Source organism: Bos grunniens, chromosome 16 (genome assembly GCF_055505025.1).
Source record: "Bos grunniens cultivar Pamir isolate PY7600 chromosome 16, Bosgru_T2T1.0, whole genome shotgun sequence".
Classification (NCBI taxonomy): Eukaryota; Metazoa; Chordata; class Mammalia; order Artiodactyla; family Bovidae; genus Bos; species Bos grunniens.
In genome coordinates this window covers 31,659,833-31,678,939 of record NC_141180.1, presented here as the reverse complement: position 1 = coordinate 31,678,939, position 19,107 = coordinate 31,659,833, and the positions used below count along the sequence as shown (strand labels likewise).

The window sequence follows — 19,107 nt, the reverse complement described above, 5'->3', positions numbered from 1 at the left end:
TGCAGGAATGAGGCCTGGAGTGGGAATGCCTAGAGGACTGGCTACAGCACTGGGGGAGGGTCTCGGATCCAGGGTCGGGGTGAAGTAGTGCCATGCCGCCGACTGCAGGTCTGTCCTCTTCTCCTCGGGGGCTCCCCACAACCCATTCCACCCGGCTGACTCCCCCTAACCTGAGTCCCTCCCTCCCCAGAGGCCAGAACCAGGAAGAGGGACGAAGGGCTGGGTTGAGGCTCAGGGGTCGCTGGGCCCCCCCCATGCTGTAGAGCTGGGGGTGCAGATGCCCAGAGAAGGCTGGAGGGGCTGCCCCCAAGCCGGGGGTCAGGCTAGGAGGGACTGATGGACAGACAGATGAGAAGACGAGGGAGGAGCCCCACAGCTGGACTTAACTCTGGACACTAAGGAAGTGACTTGCGGGGCCTGTGCCCCGCCCCCGCCTGGCTCCCTACCTGCGGGGGCTCATAGGGCACCATGACGCTCTGCCGGCCGGTGACTGGATCGTCCACGTACTGCGAGAGGTTGTTGCCCTCCACGCGGATGAGGTGGCTGGCGGGAGCGGACTGTCCTGCCGAGAGGAGTGAGCCGCTTCAGAGACCCTGCCAGCCAGGGGCTGCACCCCTTTGCCGGGTACAACGTAGTTGCTTCGGGGCCTCCCAGGGGGACGCAGGCGGCAGGCAGCTCTCACAGATGCCCGGGGCATCTGACTCAGCAGCCCTACCCCGCTCCACGCGCCCTCCCACTGGACCTGCTGCCTCCAGGTAGGAGGCCGGGCCAGCCCTCCTCTTCCCTCCAGGGTGCAGAGGGGCAGAGGAGGGGGCGGGGACACTCACCTTCATTGAAGTCCCGCCCGAGCTCGTGGTTGGGGCAGCGCTTCACAACCTCGGTCACGTGCTCCGCCTTCTTATAGACGGGCATGGCGCGGATGGCGGTGCCTGGGGGCGGCGGGGCGGACACCTTGATCTGGATGGGGCACGTCTTGGCGATTTGGCAGTAGAGCTTCTTCAGCAGCGGGGAGTACTGCAGGGGATGGGGGTCTCGGTGAGGCTGGTCACACCTCCTCCTGCTGCGCCCCGCCAGGACTCCCAGCCCCAAGCCCTGGGTTGACGGCCCTCGCTGGACACTTCTGGCTATCTTTCCCTCCCAGCTTCTCCCCAGCCCCACTCAGCAGGTGCCGAGTGTCCTGTGCTGCCGGGAGGAGGCGCTTTCTGTCTGGATCTCACTAGTTGGAGAAGGAGGATGAGAATTGGACCATAAAGAAGGCTGAGTGCTGAGGAATTGATGCTTTCAAATTGTGGTGCTGGAAAAGACTCTCGAGAGTCCCTTGGACTGCAGGATCAAACCAGTCAATCCTAAAGGAAATCAACTCTGAATATTCATTGGAAGGACTGATGCTGAAGCTGAAGCTCCAATAATTTGGCCACCTGATGTGAAGAGATGACTCACTGGAAAAGACCCTGATGCTGGGAAAGACTGAAGGCAAAAGGAGAAGGAGGTGGCGGAGGATGAGGTGGTTAGATAGCATCACCGACTCAGTGGACGTGAGTTTGAACGAACTCTGGGAGACAGTGAAGGATAGGAAAGTGAGAAGGAGCTGCTGGAGAGCGGGGCTGGGAGCCAGGTCTGGTGCCTCAAGCCTGTGGACCTTAAGCCTCCGGGCCGTAGTGGTTTGAGGGGTGAGGTGCAGCATCCCGCGTCGGGTTTAAAAGCCTGGAGTCAGGTCTTCTGGCACTTGTGCAGAGGAGACAGGCACAGGGACTCCCCGGACCCTCCTCGGAGGGGCCAGCCCTGCAGTTGGGTTCTGGCCACTGCAAGTGGGGGGCTTTGACCACGGAGCCCCAGGATGCCTAAAAGAAGCCCCTGACCCAGGGAGGATGGGATGATGCCCACACCACCTGCAGGGACCCCCAGGGCCAGTGCCCAGGGGTCCAGGTGGCCCACCTGAGGACCCAGGCTGGCTCTCATGAGCCCAAAGTGACCTTGGAAGGGCCCCTTGGAAACAGGGGTGTCCACTCATTTCTAAGCTGGCTGTTCTCCAGTGACTGGCTCCTGGGGGCCCATGGCCCTATCTATCCACAGGGACAGTGGGGAACATCAAGCTCTTAGAGTCACAGGAGGCTTCCTGTCCCCATGCCACATCCCTGGGTCCCCCCACAAGCCCGGGGGACTTGGAGTTACCCCAGCCAGAAGACTCTGGGAAGCCCCCAGCACATCACACCATGGTGTGTGGGGTCAGGCTGGAGACGGGGCTGCTGCAGTCCAGAGGATGAGCAGGTCTGAGCCCACCTTTGCCAAGGAAGCTGGCGCCTGACACCATGACCCATAGATGAAGGCCACCCTGGCCACTTGCGCTGCCTCTCTGGCCACCAAGGGACACAGTGGACCCTCAGGGCCTCCTAACCTCAGCAACTCCAAGTCCAGGAAGAGCAAGGGAGATGGAGCTCACCCTGAGCCCAGGGGGAAGGGGTCCCTGCCCCTCAGCACCCTCAGCCCTGAGCAGCACAGCTGTCCTTCCTCTGATGAACTGAAACCCAGCCAGAAACGCTGCCCTGTCCCTGCAGTGGGTCTGGGGGGCTTGGGGAACAAGTGGGAGGGTCTTCCTAGTGACGTCCTGGGGGATGGGGACCCTGCCCAACTCCCTCGGCGCTGGTTACAGGACGAGCGCCCTTGTACCCCTGTCACGGAAGGGATCGGATGCCCACAGGGCTTGTCCCCTCCCAGGTGCTCTGTCCACTTGTGCCGCAACCCCACTGCTGCAGGCAGGCACACCCGCTATGTTTGCAGGTGGGCCCTCAGCTGCTAGACAGCAGGCTCAGAGGCCACACGGCAGGGGGCAGCTTGCATCCCAGGGAGGTGACCGCTGACCTCCTGTGTCCCCATCAGGATAAATGCTGCCCCTTCACCAGTTTGGGAGATCAGCTGAGTGCCCCGTCTCGAGATCTGTGCCCAGGCAGCACTAGCCCAGCCCAAAGCAAACTCCAGGTGCCAGCCGAGGGCCCAGCTCTCTTGTCCACCCACGTACGAGGCTTCAGTGTCCGTCCCTGACGTGAGACAAGTGTGCACTTAGTCTCGGGATGAAACTGCCTGGTCATCGTCATGGAGGAGCTTCAGAGGGCTACCCAGGGGGTCTTCCTGGTGGAGGAGGGCCCCACAAGGAATGGGAGGCCTCAGTTGGATTGCAGGGACCTGAACACAAGCAGTGATGGAGTAAGAAGCTGGGATGCCGGGAGCCATCCACTCGGCAAGCCTTTGTTGAACGCCTAGTGTTTGCCCAGCTCTTGGCTCATTAAGGAAATGAGCCGAGAGGCCCTCCACCCCCAGAAAACTCTAGACTTAGCTGAGGCTCACGGCTCATGCCCAAAGGCCACGCAGCCTCATGGCCTCCTGCTGTGGCTGTTGGATCCCAGACGGGGCTTCCTCCCCTGCAGGTGACCCACCTGCCTTCGGAAGGCTCAGGGAATAAGGTGACCCGGGACTGGGAGGGGCATGCGGAGGACTGCAGAGAGCTGGCCTGGACTACTGGGGGTGGTCTGCAAGGGGAGACTGCCTGAGGTCTGGCCACTGTGTCCCAGTTTCAGCTCTGGGCTGGACAGCTGGGGCACCTTAACCACTGGACAGACCTTTCTGTGGCGTGACCGTCGGCCGTGCAGGTCCCCCTCCGGGAGTCCCATTCGTCTTCTGACTTGTGCTCCCACCCAAGCCCTGAGATGGGTAAGGTCTACCAAGACCAGGCATTCCTGGCAGCCCCACTGAGGAGGGAATGGAGACAACAGGGTGCAGCCAGGCTCCAGGCGCAGCCTGGGGAGGTACAAAACTGCTGCCCCCCCTACCCCAACCCCCCAGGCTCCCTGATCACCCCCTGGCTTCAGAACCCCCGCCCCACCCACACAGCCTTTCCCCCTGGGCTGCCTGCCCCAGCCCCACTGGCCACCTCCGCCAGAGCTGAGGACGCCCCACCCTCTGGGAGGAGCTGCCGGGAGCTGTCCCTGGTACCGCCGGGCAGCAGCAGCCCAACCGCCCCGGTGAAAGGCAAAAGCCGACTCGGCTGGGAGCACACCGCCGCCTGGGGCGCCTCACCGGCCAGCGGTGAGGGTGCAGAGGACACTCTTCCCTCTGTGGTCCTAGCAAGGCCAGTCACTGGCTGTCCACCGCTCCCCACAGGGGTGCCCCCAACCCAGTGCTGCCCTCCCTACTGGCTGCTCTTGTGGCTTTCGGGCACACACACAGGTCAGGACCCGACTCCAGCAGGGGGTGGATCCACAGATGTCCAGCCTGGCCAGAGCCCGGTAGCGTCAGGGAGCGAGACCTGAGGTCTCCGCAGCCTGGTAGCATCAGTGGTGACACCTGTAGTCGCCGGCCTGCAGGGCAGGAGGGAAGCCTGGGAGGGGAGGGGGCAGGCCGGAGGGGTTGGGGGCAAACCAGTGGTTGGGTGCAGAGTGGGACCTGGAGGGAATGAAGGAGCCCCCCCTCCTCCCAGAGCTCCGGGGCCTCAGGCCATCCTGGGCACGGGGCAGGGAGAAGGAGGGCTCCTGGGTCCTCCTCGGTTCTGTAAGAAAGATCACGTGGAGACAGTTCCTCTCTCCCTCCCGCCTGCCTCTCCTTCTCTAGGACCGCTAGATGGATGTGTTTCAACAGATTCCGAGCTGATAAAATCTTATTTATCTTCGGCTGTTGACACGGAGCCGTCAGGACTTGCCTGTTCGGGGATGCGTGTGTTCCTTCGTGTTTGCAGGAAATGGTTCTCCCAAACGCTGGTGTGTGCCCATCCCGCCCCCTCCAACTCTTCCCCTCAGATCCACACCTCCCCGTCCCCCGCCCAGCTCACGATGGGCCCGGCCTGGCTGGAAGCCACAGGCCTGGCAGGGCTGGTGCGGGGGTGATGGGGGAGAGGGTGGCGGGTGGCGGGCGCGGTGTGGTGGCTGTTAATTTCCTCGCACCCGCTCCCCGGCAGCTGGGTGCCCAGCATGGGCAGGTTTGGGCAGGAGCAGAGTGGAGAGGTGATAATAACTTGTCTGTCATTTTCCAGGGACGTGTAGCGTCTTGCAAACCGCAAATACCGTTAACCAGCTTGGGTGAATCTGTTACAACAGATTCTGGGAGACGGGGCCCTCAGTGGGGGCTTTATTTTTTTTAATGATTTTTTTATAGACCACTTTTATCTGCTTTCTGTATGTGTGTGCATGCATGCGCTGGTGCTCACACCCACATTTCTCCCTGCTCTTGGGCTACGGACCCTTTGAGGACCTCCTCAAGACCACAGACCCTCACTCACCCTAGAAAAGCTCTCGAGTAGATCAGCAGAGCGCTTGGCAAGAAGCTTCATGGGGTTCCAGGAAGCTTCCAAAGCTCATAGGAACCCCCGGTTCAGCCTCCTTTCTCCCTCCAAGGGAGGAGGCCTCCCAGGGTGACACAAACCACAGGGACAGTGCCCCCTACTTCTGGCCACCCCCCTCACTGGCACAGATCCACTTCCACAATCCCATCTTCACTCAGCCAAGAGGGACTGGGGACACGGGGAGCTCTGACAGACGTCAGCGAGGTGACCGGCCTGGGGGATGCGGGGACACCTATGACCATCACCACAGCCTGCTTCAGGGCACCCACGCTCAGAAGGCAGTGAAGGTCTTCGCTGGAAACCCACACACAAGGAAACCCATGGCCAACACTCCACCCTGGATGCGGGCCTGGTGGCTGGAAGATCCAGGGAACTTGGGACGCCAGGGCAGCAGCCGGTGCCTGGCCGGCAGAGAAGGCAGGCCTCTATGATTCCTCAACAGCTCCTAGCTTGGGATGGGGTGGTGTGGGAGATGCTTCTGCTGACACCTCTGTGAACCTGGATGGCCCAGGCTCCCCTCGCCAGGAGCCCAGCGGACCGGGAGGTGGAAACAGGCTGTGCTGGTGCTGAGAGACCCTGACTACCATCTTGGGGAGGCCCTGGAGGCTGTGTTCTAGAAGCTGTCCCCTGGAGAGAGAGAGAGGCTGCAGGCCCCTGACAGCCTCAGTGAGTGTGCCCCCTTCAGCTGCACCCCTAAACCAGCACTCCTCGTCCCACTCAAGGCTGTGGGCTGCCAGGGGAAGTGGCTTCTGTCCTGGGCTAAGATCAGGGGCAAGGTGGACAGCAGGAGTGCACTGAGCTGACCCAAGAGAGAGGCTCCAGTGGGCACTGGGCCTGCTGTGCAGGGTGGCCAGCAGGGCAGGAGCCGAGGGCCCACCCAAAGCCTGGCCAGACGGAGGGGACAGACCAGGTGGGTCTGGGGAGGCCATGTCCGCTGGTGTCGAGGCCAGGAGGCCCGTGAGTGGGCGCCGTTGCCCCGCACTCTCAACGGGGCTCCCGGGGCCACCTGCATGGCCACCGTTTACTGACACCTTCTCCGTGCTGGGTCCACTCGCACACAACCCCCCCCTCGAGGTCACCCTCTCACCCTGTTTTAGCAACACAGAGCTCTGCTTCCAAAAGCTGGGGTAGCGCCGCCTTGGGCCCTTGAGCTCCATCTCCAGAGCCCTTGTCACCACTGGGCTTGACTTGGGGCCGTGAAGACCACGTAGCTCAAAGAGGCAGGTGGACAAGGACACAGGGCCAGCTGTGACACCCTTCATCCCAGCTGGGCTGAGCTCCAGCCTCTCAGGACAAGGGAACCAACAGGCGGGAGCCTGACCTGCCCTGTCCTGCTGGGGAGGGGGGGCATCTCCCTCGACTGCAGAAGGAGCATAAGACAGCCTCCTGGTGCAGTGAGGGGTCTCCAGGTGGGGATTGCTGGGGAACAGCTAGCTGGGGGGAGGCAGCTGGCCTGGATGCTCCAGCCCCCACTTTTCTGTTGAGATGCTGTGTGATGAGCCTCAGTTCTGACCCTGAAGGGCCTTGTCGAGTCACCAGCTCCCCTGTGAACAGTGCTTGGGGGGTCCTGGCACACAGGGGGTCCTGTTGTCTCCTCGGTCACTCTGGTCCCTCCAGGAAGAGGAAGCTGCCCAGAGGCCGGCCGTGCCCGTGGCCCCAGTGAACCCTGAGGAGGAGAAGGACGTGCCCCCACCCCCTACTCCCAGGGCACAAACAGCGTCACCATCCAAAGCACCAAACTTTGGTTCTGCCGGGTCCAAACTCAGTTCCTCTGCCCACAAACTTGGCTTCTGACTTTGCAAGCCTGTCTGTGCTGGCCTCCTTTGAAGTCCAGTGTCCCTGCCTGCAGTGGGTATCCCCACAGGCTGGCCTCATGGAGACAGCGCTCTGGCCAGAACCCGGCTAGCAGGGCCGTGGCCAGGCCTCGGAACTGCCCGACATGAGGCAGCGTGGGGAGGCTGCCTACCAGCCCAGCTCTGATCCAGTGCTGGGAGGGCCCCTGGGACGGCCGGGGGAAGAGGCCCCCACTATGCTCACCCTACCCCCTTGTGCCTTTTTGAGTTGTCGTGGCCTTGTCGGCATGGTGAAGGCAAGGGTCAGTGGCCAGCTTCCACTCACAGGACAGTCCCAGAGCCTCTGCCTGTGGGCATGCCATTCTGGATACTGGGCTGTGCAGTGCAGGCAGTCCTTCCCCCAGCTCCCTGCAGCTTCTGGATGGCCTGGGGGCATCAGGGCCAGAGCTGAACCAGCTGCAGGAGGCTGAGGGGACTCAGGGAGGGGAGGCTGGGCAGTGGCCACGGCAGTGGCAGACGCTCAAGGTGGCCTCCTGGAGGGCTGTCACGTTGGTCCCAGCAGGAGCCCTAAGGAAGCACCCTCCTGCCTCTGACCTTCCTGCCACGGCTGCCACAGGTAAGCCCCCAGTTGGGAACCACAGTTAAAGCCACGCCCTCCAGTCAGGAAGCAGTGAGAGCGTTTCTTCACTAAACAAACCCCACTCCCGGCCAGCAGGAGAGAAGCCCCGGGACCTGCATGCCCTGGACACGGTGGGTAGCCATTTCTCAGCTTTTAGTACAGATGGCTGCAATCGAAGTTTTCGCTGGAACTTGTAACTGGCCAGTGAAGGGTCCGAGGCAGGGAGTACTGACTTCTGAACATCCGGTCCCGTGCAGCGCAGCATGAGGCGATCCCACTACATAGCACCACCTGGGCTCATCCTCCCTGGGCACTAGAGGCTCTGGCTGCTCCCCTCCCCAACACCAGGACCCCACAGAGGAAGAGGGCCTCGCCCTGGTAGGTCTGTGATCCTGAGGACTCTGCCTCCAGGCCACTGAGTGGTTTTCCCAACAGCCTCTGATCATCTACTTCACCCAACCCTGTGTACCTTTCACAGGGGCTTTCCTGCCCTAGAAATTCTGAGGGATCCATGAACTTGAGCTTGGTTTCCAAGTTCGGGATCTGAGAAAACCCCAAAGCAGATTTCCCTGACAAGCAACCACAAGGACCCACTTGGCTTGGACGCAAAGCCCCCACTCACTGCTCAGCTGTGACCTTCATCCCGAGTTCCCCATGGCCAAGGTCCAGGGCACTCAGCCCCCTGCTGCTGCAGCAGCGGTTCTAGGAGAAACCGAGGTGGGGTCTCCCCTTCTGGCCTCACTTTCCCACCCAGAAAGGGGGCTAAGGGAGCCTGAGAGTGAGCTGAGGATGGCGGGCCTGGCTGAGGTGTGGCAAGAGAGGAAGAGGGGCGGGTCCCCTGCCCAGCTCCCCTGACCCCAAGCTCTCCTGGCCTGTGGCTACTTTTACTTTTGAGCCTGGTCAGACCCGATCTTATAGAATGCTCCTGAGGAGTTTTCATTGGTCAATAAGAAGCAGACAGAGAAAGTGGTCAGGCAGACTCCACCCGCCCAGGGGCAGCTGTCACTCACGCGCTGACAGTGATCACAGGCTTGCTAGGGGCCTGGGTGCTTCCTGCCGTAGCCATTGGCAGGCCCTGTACCTCTGAGGGATCAGCTCCCCTTACCACTGGTCCCCTGGGTCCTGGGGGTGTCTGCAGACCCAGCCCTCGGAGCTGGGAGAAGGCTAGTCCTTAGATGTGCCCCACAGAGGTACACAGGCTGTGCCTACAAGCTAAGTAATGAAAGCCAGGGGTCAGGCTGCTGGGGTTCCAACCCCTCTCTCCCTGTGCTGATGGGTGACCTTGAGCAGGGACCTGGCCACCTAAGCCTTATCAGTAAAGTGGGGAGACCCTGAGAGCCTACAGCATGTACCAGGGTGCTCCTGGTGGGGCCTGCCCACAGGGGGACCCTGCAGGGGCACTGTCGATCCACAAACCGGTCACCCCAAAATTCACAGAGCTGTGTCCAACTCAGAAAAAGTCCCAGGAGATGAGAAATGACATGGATCGCATTGTGTCCCTTCCACAGCCCCACACTTCCGAGATGGACCCCCAAACCCAGGGGTTCCTCTACAAGAACCTTGGGGTGGGAGGTGGCAGCTGCCCTGGGAGCACCCCTCAGCAGCAGGGACTCAGGGCTCCTCTCAGGAGTCCCCAAGCTGAGCTCTGTGACCTCCAGGCGCAGGGCTCCCTGGCTGCTTGAGGGGACAGAAGGAGAAGAGGTGACCCCTACCTCGGGCCGCGAGCCAGGCACTGATGCCCCAAGTCCAGCCACAAGAAGCCCTGACCCCAAGCTCGACACAGGGTGAGGTTTGCTGAAGACCCTCCCTGAGTGTGGTGCATCCGATTCCCCTAAATAACCCGTGTTTCATCTCCACAGTGTTAGGACTCTTCCTTCAGTTTCAAATACGTATAATTGCTCCTGGTGCCAGTAAAAGGTATTAATTCCACTTATGCATTCCATAAACTTTTAGGATAACGCAATTGATACCGCGATCATGTTGGGACACCTCCACTATTATTTTCCTGCTTGCAAACCTCCGAGGGGCTGGAAAGCTTTCTCCCAAATCCATTAGTGTTGACTCAGCCCCGTTCTACCCAGGAATCCCATGAAGTGCCTTTGTGTTTCCTGGCCCCCCACCGTGTGCTTCTAGGAGGGGCATCACTTGGCCTTCGTGGGCCAGCTAACCCCCAAGACAGGCAAATGGACACATTCCCCACTGAGTCTGAGGGAAGCTGGAGGTCACTGAGGGGCTTTGTCCAGGCTGGCGGGCTGTCCATAGGTCCCCCAGGGGCCAGCTGTGCCCTCACACTGCCGCGTACCCACACCATCTCTCCTCACGGCAGCCTGCCCTGTGGGCCGTCAGCAGTGCCACCCAGTCTGCCCAAGGTGACCACAGATGCCCAACAGGGCCAGCGCTCTGACCACAGTAAGTCGCCCTTCTGCCCTCGGAAGCCCTTTCTCAAACCTCCAGAACACCAAGGACAGCCCTTCCCTGGCTCCCAGGTTCAGCCTGGAAGCAGATGGGGAGGCCGGGCTGGGCTCTATAGCATCCAGACGCCCTCACGGGCTGCTGCTGCTCTGTGCTCCCTGGGACTCTTGTCACCAGCTGTCCCCACACTGACAATGTAGGGGGGCTCCCGGGGTGGGAGTGGCCATCCGGAGGTCAACAGAGGGTGAACCGCCATGTCCTGGGGAGTATGTGGAACAGGGACCCAGGAACCTGGCATCTCCATCCGCAGCCTGGATCCACCCATCTACCAGACCAAAGAGCATCAGTGCCCAAGGGCGCCAGCCTCACTCACACCCGTGAGCTCTCATGATGCCTGTCTCTCTCCAAAGCACAGAAGGCCCCCAAAATGGACAAGCCCCAGCCGGGATGCTCACAGGCAGCGAACACTGGCGGGGGTTACAGAACCTCCTGTGATAGTGCCCTGGCCAGCCACACGCCCAGCTGGCCTGGGCCCTGCCCCTTGTTCACAGTCTCAGGAAGAGCCCAGGCCCCTCCTCTGGCTGCTCAGTTACCTGCCACCCACTGCTCCTGGTTCCTGGAGGAGGGGAGGGGCTGTCAGAACCCTGGGCAGCAACCAGGAGGCACAGGCATGCGTGTGCATGTTTAAGAACATGTATGCATGTCTGCACAGGTGCTCCCACGTGCGGACAGCATCTACATGCACACATGTGCACACGTGTGCTGTGGTGTGCATGTGTGTGTTATGTGTGCGTGTCTGCATGTGTTCACACGCCTGTGCGTGTCTGCATGTATTCACATGTCTGTGCATGTCTGCGTGTGTGTTCACACATCTGTGCATGTCTGCATATGTGTGCTCTGTGAGCGTGTCTGCACACGTGTTCGTGTTTGTGCATGCATATCTGAGTGTTTCATGCACGCATATGTGCACATATCCTATGAGCTGAGGGCTCCAGGCCCTTCTGAGCCCTCAGTGTGGGTATGAGACCTGAAGTCTAAGGCACACAGGTCAGAGCAGATCCATCCAGGGCTGTGGGACTCGCAGGGGGCGTCGGCCAAACAGAAGCCAAAGACCCCATTAACAGCTGCAGCCGTGTGGGGACTGGTGAGGGTGTTTTTCCTGAGCAGGGAGAGGAGTGAAGGCAGCAGTCAATCTGGAATTGCACTTGAGAAAAATATGAATTATCTATCAGTTACCAGCAGGCTGGCGTAGGGGGCAGCGGGCGGCACAGCGGAAGCCAGGATGGCAAGCCCGAGCGGCAAGTCTGGGCAGTGCCTGCACAGCCAGGGCCCCGCAGCCGTGAGCAGGGAGGATGCCCAGTGGTCTCCGTCCTCACCAGGAGCTGGCCGCCCATCTGCCCCCTCCCTGGGCAAGGAGGAGAGCCTGTGGGGACGGGGTCCGCTCCCAGAACCGAGGTGCCAAAAATCTCATTATCAATGTTTGTCCCATCTCTACCCTGGCATGGAGAAGGGCTGGAGAGGGGGATCTGTGAGCACCGTCTTCCTCCACTCAGCTCCATGAGCCATGGTGGAGGGTGGGAGGTGCGGGGAGGAAGGGAGGGAGGGAGGTATCCACTGCTTGGGCTCTGGGGGGTGAGAAGGGCTGGAGATTGGAGGCAGAGCCACTGGGGCAAGCGAGGCTTCCTCTGCGCCCTGGACAGACCACCCATGCGACCACTTAGGGCCAGCACAACTGTGGCCAAGGCATGAGCCCCTCCAGCCCTAAGGTCACATGCCTGGCAGGGGACGGTAGAGGCAACCAGGCACCAAGGGGCAGCTCCCATCCCTCCCCGAGGACCAGCTCAGACCATTCCAGGTGCTCCAAGCCCCCAAGATGCGACAGAAATTCCACCAGCATCCTCAAACAGTGGAAAGGAAGGGAGCCAGGACCCCCACAAGCTGCCCACCGGGACTCCTAAGAACCAGCAACTTGGGCCCTGATGACAGAATGTCAGTGAAGAAGGGACCGGGATCCTTCTGCTTAGAAGAGAGAGAAAGGGCTTAAGAAGCAAGTGGGAACTTGGAATAAGAGCGGTAGTGGGCCTCCTGTTGCTTGAGGTGTGCAAGTGCAGTGATGTCTCGAGGGCCAGACCTCACAGCAGGGGTGTGGGGAGCAGGACCCCACAGGCCATAAAGAATCCCTGGCAGGTGCAGCTTTGGGTAAACAACTTTGTCCAGGAGGACCAGGCTCCGTGGCAACCCCATCATCTAAGGAAATAATAAAGACATGCCAGCACTAAGCCCCATGCAGCACAGGCACCATCCCATTTAAGCCTTATCTCCTTCACCAATAGAGCAAAGGAATGAACATTTGCAGATGAGGCCATCTGGGCACCAACAGGACCAGGTGCTCCCTTGGCCACTGCAAGCCCTGGAGTCAGTCTGAGCCTTGACTCAGCAATCGGTCAGCATCTGGGGGAGCCCACTGCTCAAGCAAGAACTCAGAAATAGCTGTAGGGGGCTGCCCAGGCTGCCTTTTGCTCCGCCCCATCTCTGGTTCCCCAGAGTGTGGGAAAACCACAGTCTGGCCAGTGGGCACTGCGGACAGTGGGAACCAGTTCTTAAAGTGGCAGAACCTTAGTGTCACCTTCTCAGCACTCCCATGGGGGCCAGAACCAGCCCCCGGACACAGCCCAGCCTCCTCTGCTCCAGGGTCCTTTGCCAGGAGCTATGAGTGAGCACGGAGATGCTGTTCCTGGAGAAGGTGATGTGGCCCCATGGCCAGGACCTGCCAGGGGTCCACAGAGCATGAACCAGAGCCAGGCTCACTTTCCCTTCCTGGGGGCAGGCAGGAGACTGGCAGGTCCTTGGGGTGCCCTTTCCTGCCCCATGCCCTGTGTACCCAATGCTCAGAGGTGAGCTGCTAGTGTATCCAGGGGTCTCGGAGTCTCTATAGCCTTTACTCTGCCCAGCGGGACATCAGGCAGCCTGTTTCTCTCTCAGCCAACAGTAGGGACAATGCGGTTCCCACGCCAGCACCACCACCCCACCCCACCCCGCCGGCCTCTGCATAACTCTGAGAAGGTGGTCTAGACTATCCTGCATGCATGCTAATTCGCTTCAGTCGAGTTTGACTCTTTGCCACCCTGTGGACTGTAGCCCACCAGGCTTCTCTGTCCATGGGATTCTCCAGGCAAGAATACTGGAGTGGGTTGCCATGCCCTCCTCCATGGGATCTTCTCAACCCAGGGATCGAACTTACATCTCGGGTTTCCTGCACTGACAGGTGGGTTCTTTACCACTAGCGCCACCTGGGAAGGCCAGTCCTGGACTATAAATGCGTCAGTAACAGATTCTACCTTCTGGATTGTAGGCAGTTTCAAGGGTTAACATAAATTCAAAGAGCTTAGGGCAATAGCAATTCACAATAGCAATTCTGGGAAGCAGCAACCATGGGTGTGTGGGATGTTCTCAAAGTTGGCAAAATCTTGATGGTGGTGGGTAGGAACATGCAGATGTGCCCAAGGGCGCTGCGGCAGGGCCTGGGGTCCGCAGCCTTGGGGCTCCATCTCGACCTCCTGTCTCACACCCACGCTTGGAGATGACAACCCAGAGACAGAATGGGCAACGCCTAAACATGCCTACGACAGAGGCTTCTCGCCAGCCTTGCACTGCCTGGAGGAGGTGGCCTCTGTGGACCCAGGGACCGAGCTCAGATGGCTTCAGGTGTCTGAGGTGGGAGCCTCCTGTCCACCCGGGACAGAATTCAAACCAGAGCCCCCACCCAAGCTCAGGGATGCTGGCCAGGCAGTCTTGATGAAAACAGTCTGCCTCTGTCCTCACGGGGGACGAGGGACATGTCCATCCCCTCTGGGGTGCTGTGGGCGGCTCTGTGGGAGGCTGGCCCACTCTGGCCACGCGTCCGAGGGCTGGGCACGCCCAGACTGCCCAGCCCTGAGACCCGCCTCCTGCCTGATGCTCCTCCTGGCCAGGTGGGAACCCTGAGCGGACACGGGTGTATGTGGTCACCCCCTCCCTGCCCTGGGCACCACTCACCGTCCAGGTGGCCGACTTGGCTGTGCTCGACTGCTGGAAGGTCACCTCGAAGTGGTGAGGGCCAGGGTAGTCAGTGTTGGAGGGGATGACGGGCGCAGGTGACATGGTGTCGAAGGTGGAGCTGGGCTGCGCGTAGGGCGAGTGGGTGGGCACGCTGGCGGCGTGCTCTGGGGTGTAGGGGCTGGCCGAGGCCGCGCGGCTGCTCATCTGGTCCATGGTGCTGCTCAGCAAATTGAACTGGGACTGGCGGGAAGGGGAGGAGGGAGGGGGAGACACACAGTCAGGCTGGAGAGTGGAAGCCATCCCGTCCGGGGAGGTGTCCTGTTACAGGAGCCTTAAAGGGCCAGCGGCTCAGTCATCCCAAATATTTCCTCGGTACCCCCCCACCCCGACAGGTCACTACTTGTGTTGGGATAAACTGACATATTCACCTCGCCCTCCTCTCTCCATCAGCCTCCCGGGTGCCAGGGCTCCTGGGGCTCTGCTGAGCGCACCTGGAGGGAGCTGCCTGTGGGGGCGGCTCCCAGGGCTGATGCCCTGGCTGCACTCTCTGGGGGCAGCACCTGGCTCAGCATCCTCATTTCTTGCCACCCCAACCCCCCGCCCCCTTCAGTTCAAAGTGGGGAGACCTTGCCCCAGGGAACCAGGCAGAAAGAGGGTGCCCCAGGGTGCAGGGGGCACACACCAGGCTCCGTCCAATGCAGGGGCTGCCCAAGAGGCTCTGGGGATCCAGCCCTGTAGGGTTGGGGGCTGGATGGTGGCTGAGCCAAGAGTCACTTTCGAAGGGCCCCTACAGGCTGCCTCCATCCATCAGCATCTGAATGCCGCACCCCCGCCCCCGCCCCCACCCCCACAGTCCCCTCTGCTAGCATCTTCCACACCCTCCACACGAAGAAGGAACAGGAACTCAGCCTCACCGTGTGGGCGTGTCCCCTGGGTCACCCTCTGCGGGGTCCCGACCATCAGTCCCTGCCAGGAGCTTAAAGGAGACCCCAGCAAAGGGAGGGGGTGCCAACCCATGATTCAGTGCCTTGAGGGCAAGGCAGGGCAGAGCCCCCTTGGAGGGCTGGCACGGAAGACCCCCTCCCGATGGTGGGGGGAGGTGCGGGGCGGGGGGAGGGGGGGGTAGGCTTCAAGCAGGAGGTGGTTCAGAGGATGACACAGTAGCCGACAGGGACCAGACCGGCTCTAACCTCGAATGCTAAACTGCTCCTTCTCTGTGCCAGCTGCGCTCCGCGGAGCTGTTCCTTCTCACCACCTGGGGTGGGCGTTGCCGCCCCCACTTGCGAATGAGGAGACTGAGGCTGGAGAGCGGGTGATAACCTGGGGACTGTGAACTGGGGGACTTGCGTCTGGTGGGCAGAGAGCCTGGAGTCCCCCTAGTGGGGTGAGGGTTAGGGGTGGGGGGCGGACCAGAGGTGGCGGGGAGGACGGGACAGTGGGAGGAGGGGGGCAGGACCAGACAGCGGGAGAGGAGCCCTCCTGCTCTGTCCTCTTCTCCACAGTGAAAAATAAGAGCAAGTTCCTCCCATGGATGGTCAGGAGAAACTCCGCCCTGGGGCAACCCATGCTCAGCACCCCTCTGCACTTCAGGAGGCTGGGGCTCCATGACCCAGAGTCCCCTCCTGCTCAGTACTCCTCTCCAGGCATGCATTCCCCTGGGCCCCTCCCAGCCTGGAGAGGTGACTCTTCCCCTGAGGTCTGCCCAGCCTGGAGGAACTTCGGCTGGCCCTGGTGATGATGGAGCCGGGAGGTGACTGGTGACGGACAGCAGGTGGCGGGTTCTTAGCAAAGCCACTGCTCCCCACTCCTCCTGCCCACTGTGCCTCCCCGAGGTGGGTGCCCCAGCCCCAGTGGCAGACTGCCACCCAGTGCAGATCGTCTGGCAGTGAGGCAGAGCCTCCAGGCCCACCTGTACCCTCCCCATCAGGAACGGCCAGACTGGGTGAGGCCATCAGGGCACAGGCATGATGCCCTGGCTGAAACTGCCATTGGACAGATCCCTTAAGCGGATCCCTTTTCTGTTTGAACCTCCAGGGCCATTCCTACTCCCTGTAAACCAGTGGGACAGGGAGCCCTGCAGGGCAGACCCCACTTCACTGTCCCGTTGAGCTTCCTTCCCTGGTCAGCGCTGTACCACCCCCGCCACAGCCTTCCTACCCTCTGTGCCTCACCTGTAAGACGAAGGGGGCCCAGTGCCCACTGCCCACCTTGCAGGTGGATGAACAAACTGCAGAGTACGTGTGATGGAATATTATTCCCCCACCGTCAGAAAGAAATGAGCTACTGATGCCACAACCCAGAGGAGAAACACACCATGCAAAGGTGCAGACACAAAACCTCAGATGTCTTCTCTCTATTGACATGACGGTCCAGGCGCGGCAGACCCGGGGGAGAGACACAGGCAGGGGGCGGCCAGGGCTGGGGGTGCTGCAGGGGGACGGCTCAGGTGCAGGCTCCCTTCTGAGACTATGGAAGTGTTCTAAAATGGACTGTGGTGATGGGTCCACCTATCTGTGCATTTTTAAACTGAAGTATAGCTGATATCTGATGTGTTAATTTCTGCTGTACAATAAAGTGACTCAGTTATACACATCTATACATCTTTTTCGTATTTTTTTCCATTCTGGTTTATCACAGGATGTTGAATATGGTTCCCTGTGCCATATAGTAGGGAGAAGGCAATGGAACCCCACTCCAGTACTCTTGCCTGGAAAATCCCATGGATGGAGGAGCCTGGTAGGCTGCAGTCCATGGGGTTGCTAAAAGCCGGGCAGGACTGAGCGACTTCACTTTCACTTTTCACTTTCATGCATTGGAGAAGGAAATGGCAACCCACTCCGGTGTTCTTGCCTGGAGAATCCCAGGGACGGGGGAGCCTGGTGGGCTGCTGTCTACGGGGTAGCACAGAGTCAGACACGACTGACGCGACTTAGCAGCAGCCACACAGTAGGGCCTTATTGTTTATCCATTCTATACGTAATAGCTTGCATCTGCTAACCCCAAACTCTCAATCATTCCATCCTTTACCTACCACCTACTTGGGAACTGTAAGTCTGTTCTCTATGTCTATGATTCTGTTCTGTGAATATATTTAAAAAACACTGAACGGCATACTTCAAACTGCATACTGCAAACACTGAACTGAACACAGCTGAGCTGTGTGGTAAGTAAATTGTAACTCAGTAAAGCTATTGAAAACAAAACAACGGACCCTGCGGATCCTCGCCTCTCCTGAGCCCAGGTTGTTCTGGGGATGGGGGGGATTGACAGCCACTCACTCCCGAGGGCCCATCTGGGGATCCCAAGTGCTCTCACACCCCCTTTCTCCAGGAGAGCTCTGCTCTGTGCCCCCCTGGTTTATGCCTCCCCACTGGACTTCAGACCCCACAAGGACAGACCTTGTCCCACGGGCATCAATGTATCCCCACATGGACACAGGAAATGCAGCCGGTGTGAACTGAGCTGTGCTGTGAGCATAGAGAACCGACTCCAAGGACTTAGTGCCAACGAAAAGAATAAGATAAAATATCTTGTTCACAGTTTTATATCGATGGCATGCTGAAATGAGCATAGTTTGGGATAAGTGAAATAAATTCTTGAATTATTTCCATTGTTTCTTTTCACCATTTTTAATGTGGTTACCAGAAAATGCAACATTATATATGCGGTTTGCATTCCGTTTCTCCTGGACATTAGGCACAGGATCCTCAATCAGTAGCCGATGAGGGACTTACAGCTGGAATTATTGTTATTACTATTAATTATGAGGGACTTGTAGCTGAAATTATTGTTATTACTATTATTACTATTAAATTATCAGCACGCCCTTTAGGGGTGTAGTGCATTTCTCATTATGGTGTGGTTACTCAAGAGGGTTCCTCCCCTCAAAAAAGAGGGTTGCTGGACAAGAGAGTGAGCAGGTACAGGGATGAAGGGATAGGTGGATGAATGGATGGAAGAATGGAGGGACGAATGGTGAAAGGAGGGATGGGTGGGTGGATGGATGGAGGGAGGGAGGGATAGATGGATGGAGGGGCGGATGGATGTGTGGATGGATGGGCAGAGGAAGGGAGGGATGGGGGAGGAGCAGAGGGATGGATCGATGGATAGTTGGAGGGATGGATGGAGGAGTGGGGGGCAGCAGGATGCCCCTCCCACCATCTGGATGCCCAGGAATGAGCATGGGATGTACGCCTGCTCCCCCATCACAGGAGGCTGAGAGCCCTGTGGGTCCTGGGGGGAGGAGTCCCAGCCTGCTCTCATTGTTTTTCTTTTCTAGGCGGTGAGCATGGCCCCTCTGGAGGGTCTTCCCTGTGCCTCCACTGAAGGCTGCAGGGAGCCTTCCTCATCTTGGCTGCAGAAGCATCCTATGTCCTGAGCAAGGTGGCCCAAACCAGGGGTCTCAGGTCTGTCCCCCCCTGCTCCATCCCCAACAGGAAGATGGCCCAGGCCAGCGGGGCAAACAGCCCTTGCCTCCCAGTTCAGGAGAGGCGGGAGGCTGCCCCACGACAACGTGTTCAGATTTTAACTTGTCCACATTCTTTTCAGATCTGAGGCGGGTGCCAGGGAATTAGTCATTGAACCAAAAGGAGCCGGGCCGATAGGATCTACACGCCCAGCAGCCACAAAGCAGGGAGGGGGATGACTTCCAGCAGGCTGGCCCCTGTGCAGGAGACCTTAATGAGATGTGGGACCACCGAGTCCAGAGAGGGTCCTGCCCCCTCTGCAGGTCCTCTTCTTGCTCCAACCTAGGTTCAGGGGCTTCCTGTGGTCTGGGGTCCTGGGAAGCCCCCCCACCCGCCCGGGAGCCCGAGGACAGTGGCCCTGTGCTGGGTCTGGCTCACAGGGGCAGATGCGGCCCTGGGGACACTGGGGCTGACCCTTCCTCCCTCGTGCTTCCCTAGGGACACCATGCC

At 59.9% G+C, this 19,107-nt stretch overlaps 1 protein-coding gene across 7 annotated transcripts in view; it reads right to left on the bottom strand.

The window, feature by feature from the left end:
- The window catches only part of TP73 (tumor protein p73), a 74,765-nt gene that overhangs the window by 6,808 nt on the left and 48,850 nt on the right, over positions 1-19,107 (bottom strand). For all 7 annotated transcript variants that reach the window (XM_086342584.1, XM_086342587.1, XM_086342585.1 and 4 more), the window contains 3 exons: positions 14,189-14,431; positions 828-1,014; positions 447-562 (listed from right to left, as the gene is read on the bottom strand). In XM_086342584.1, the coding sequence (XP_086198710.1) occupies positions 447-562; positions 828-1,014; positions 14,189-14,431 (546 nt within the window). The remainder of the gene's footprint in view (positions 1-446; positions 563-827; positions 1,015-14,188; positions 14,432-19,107) is intronic.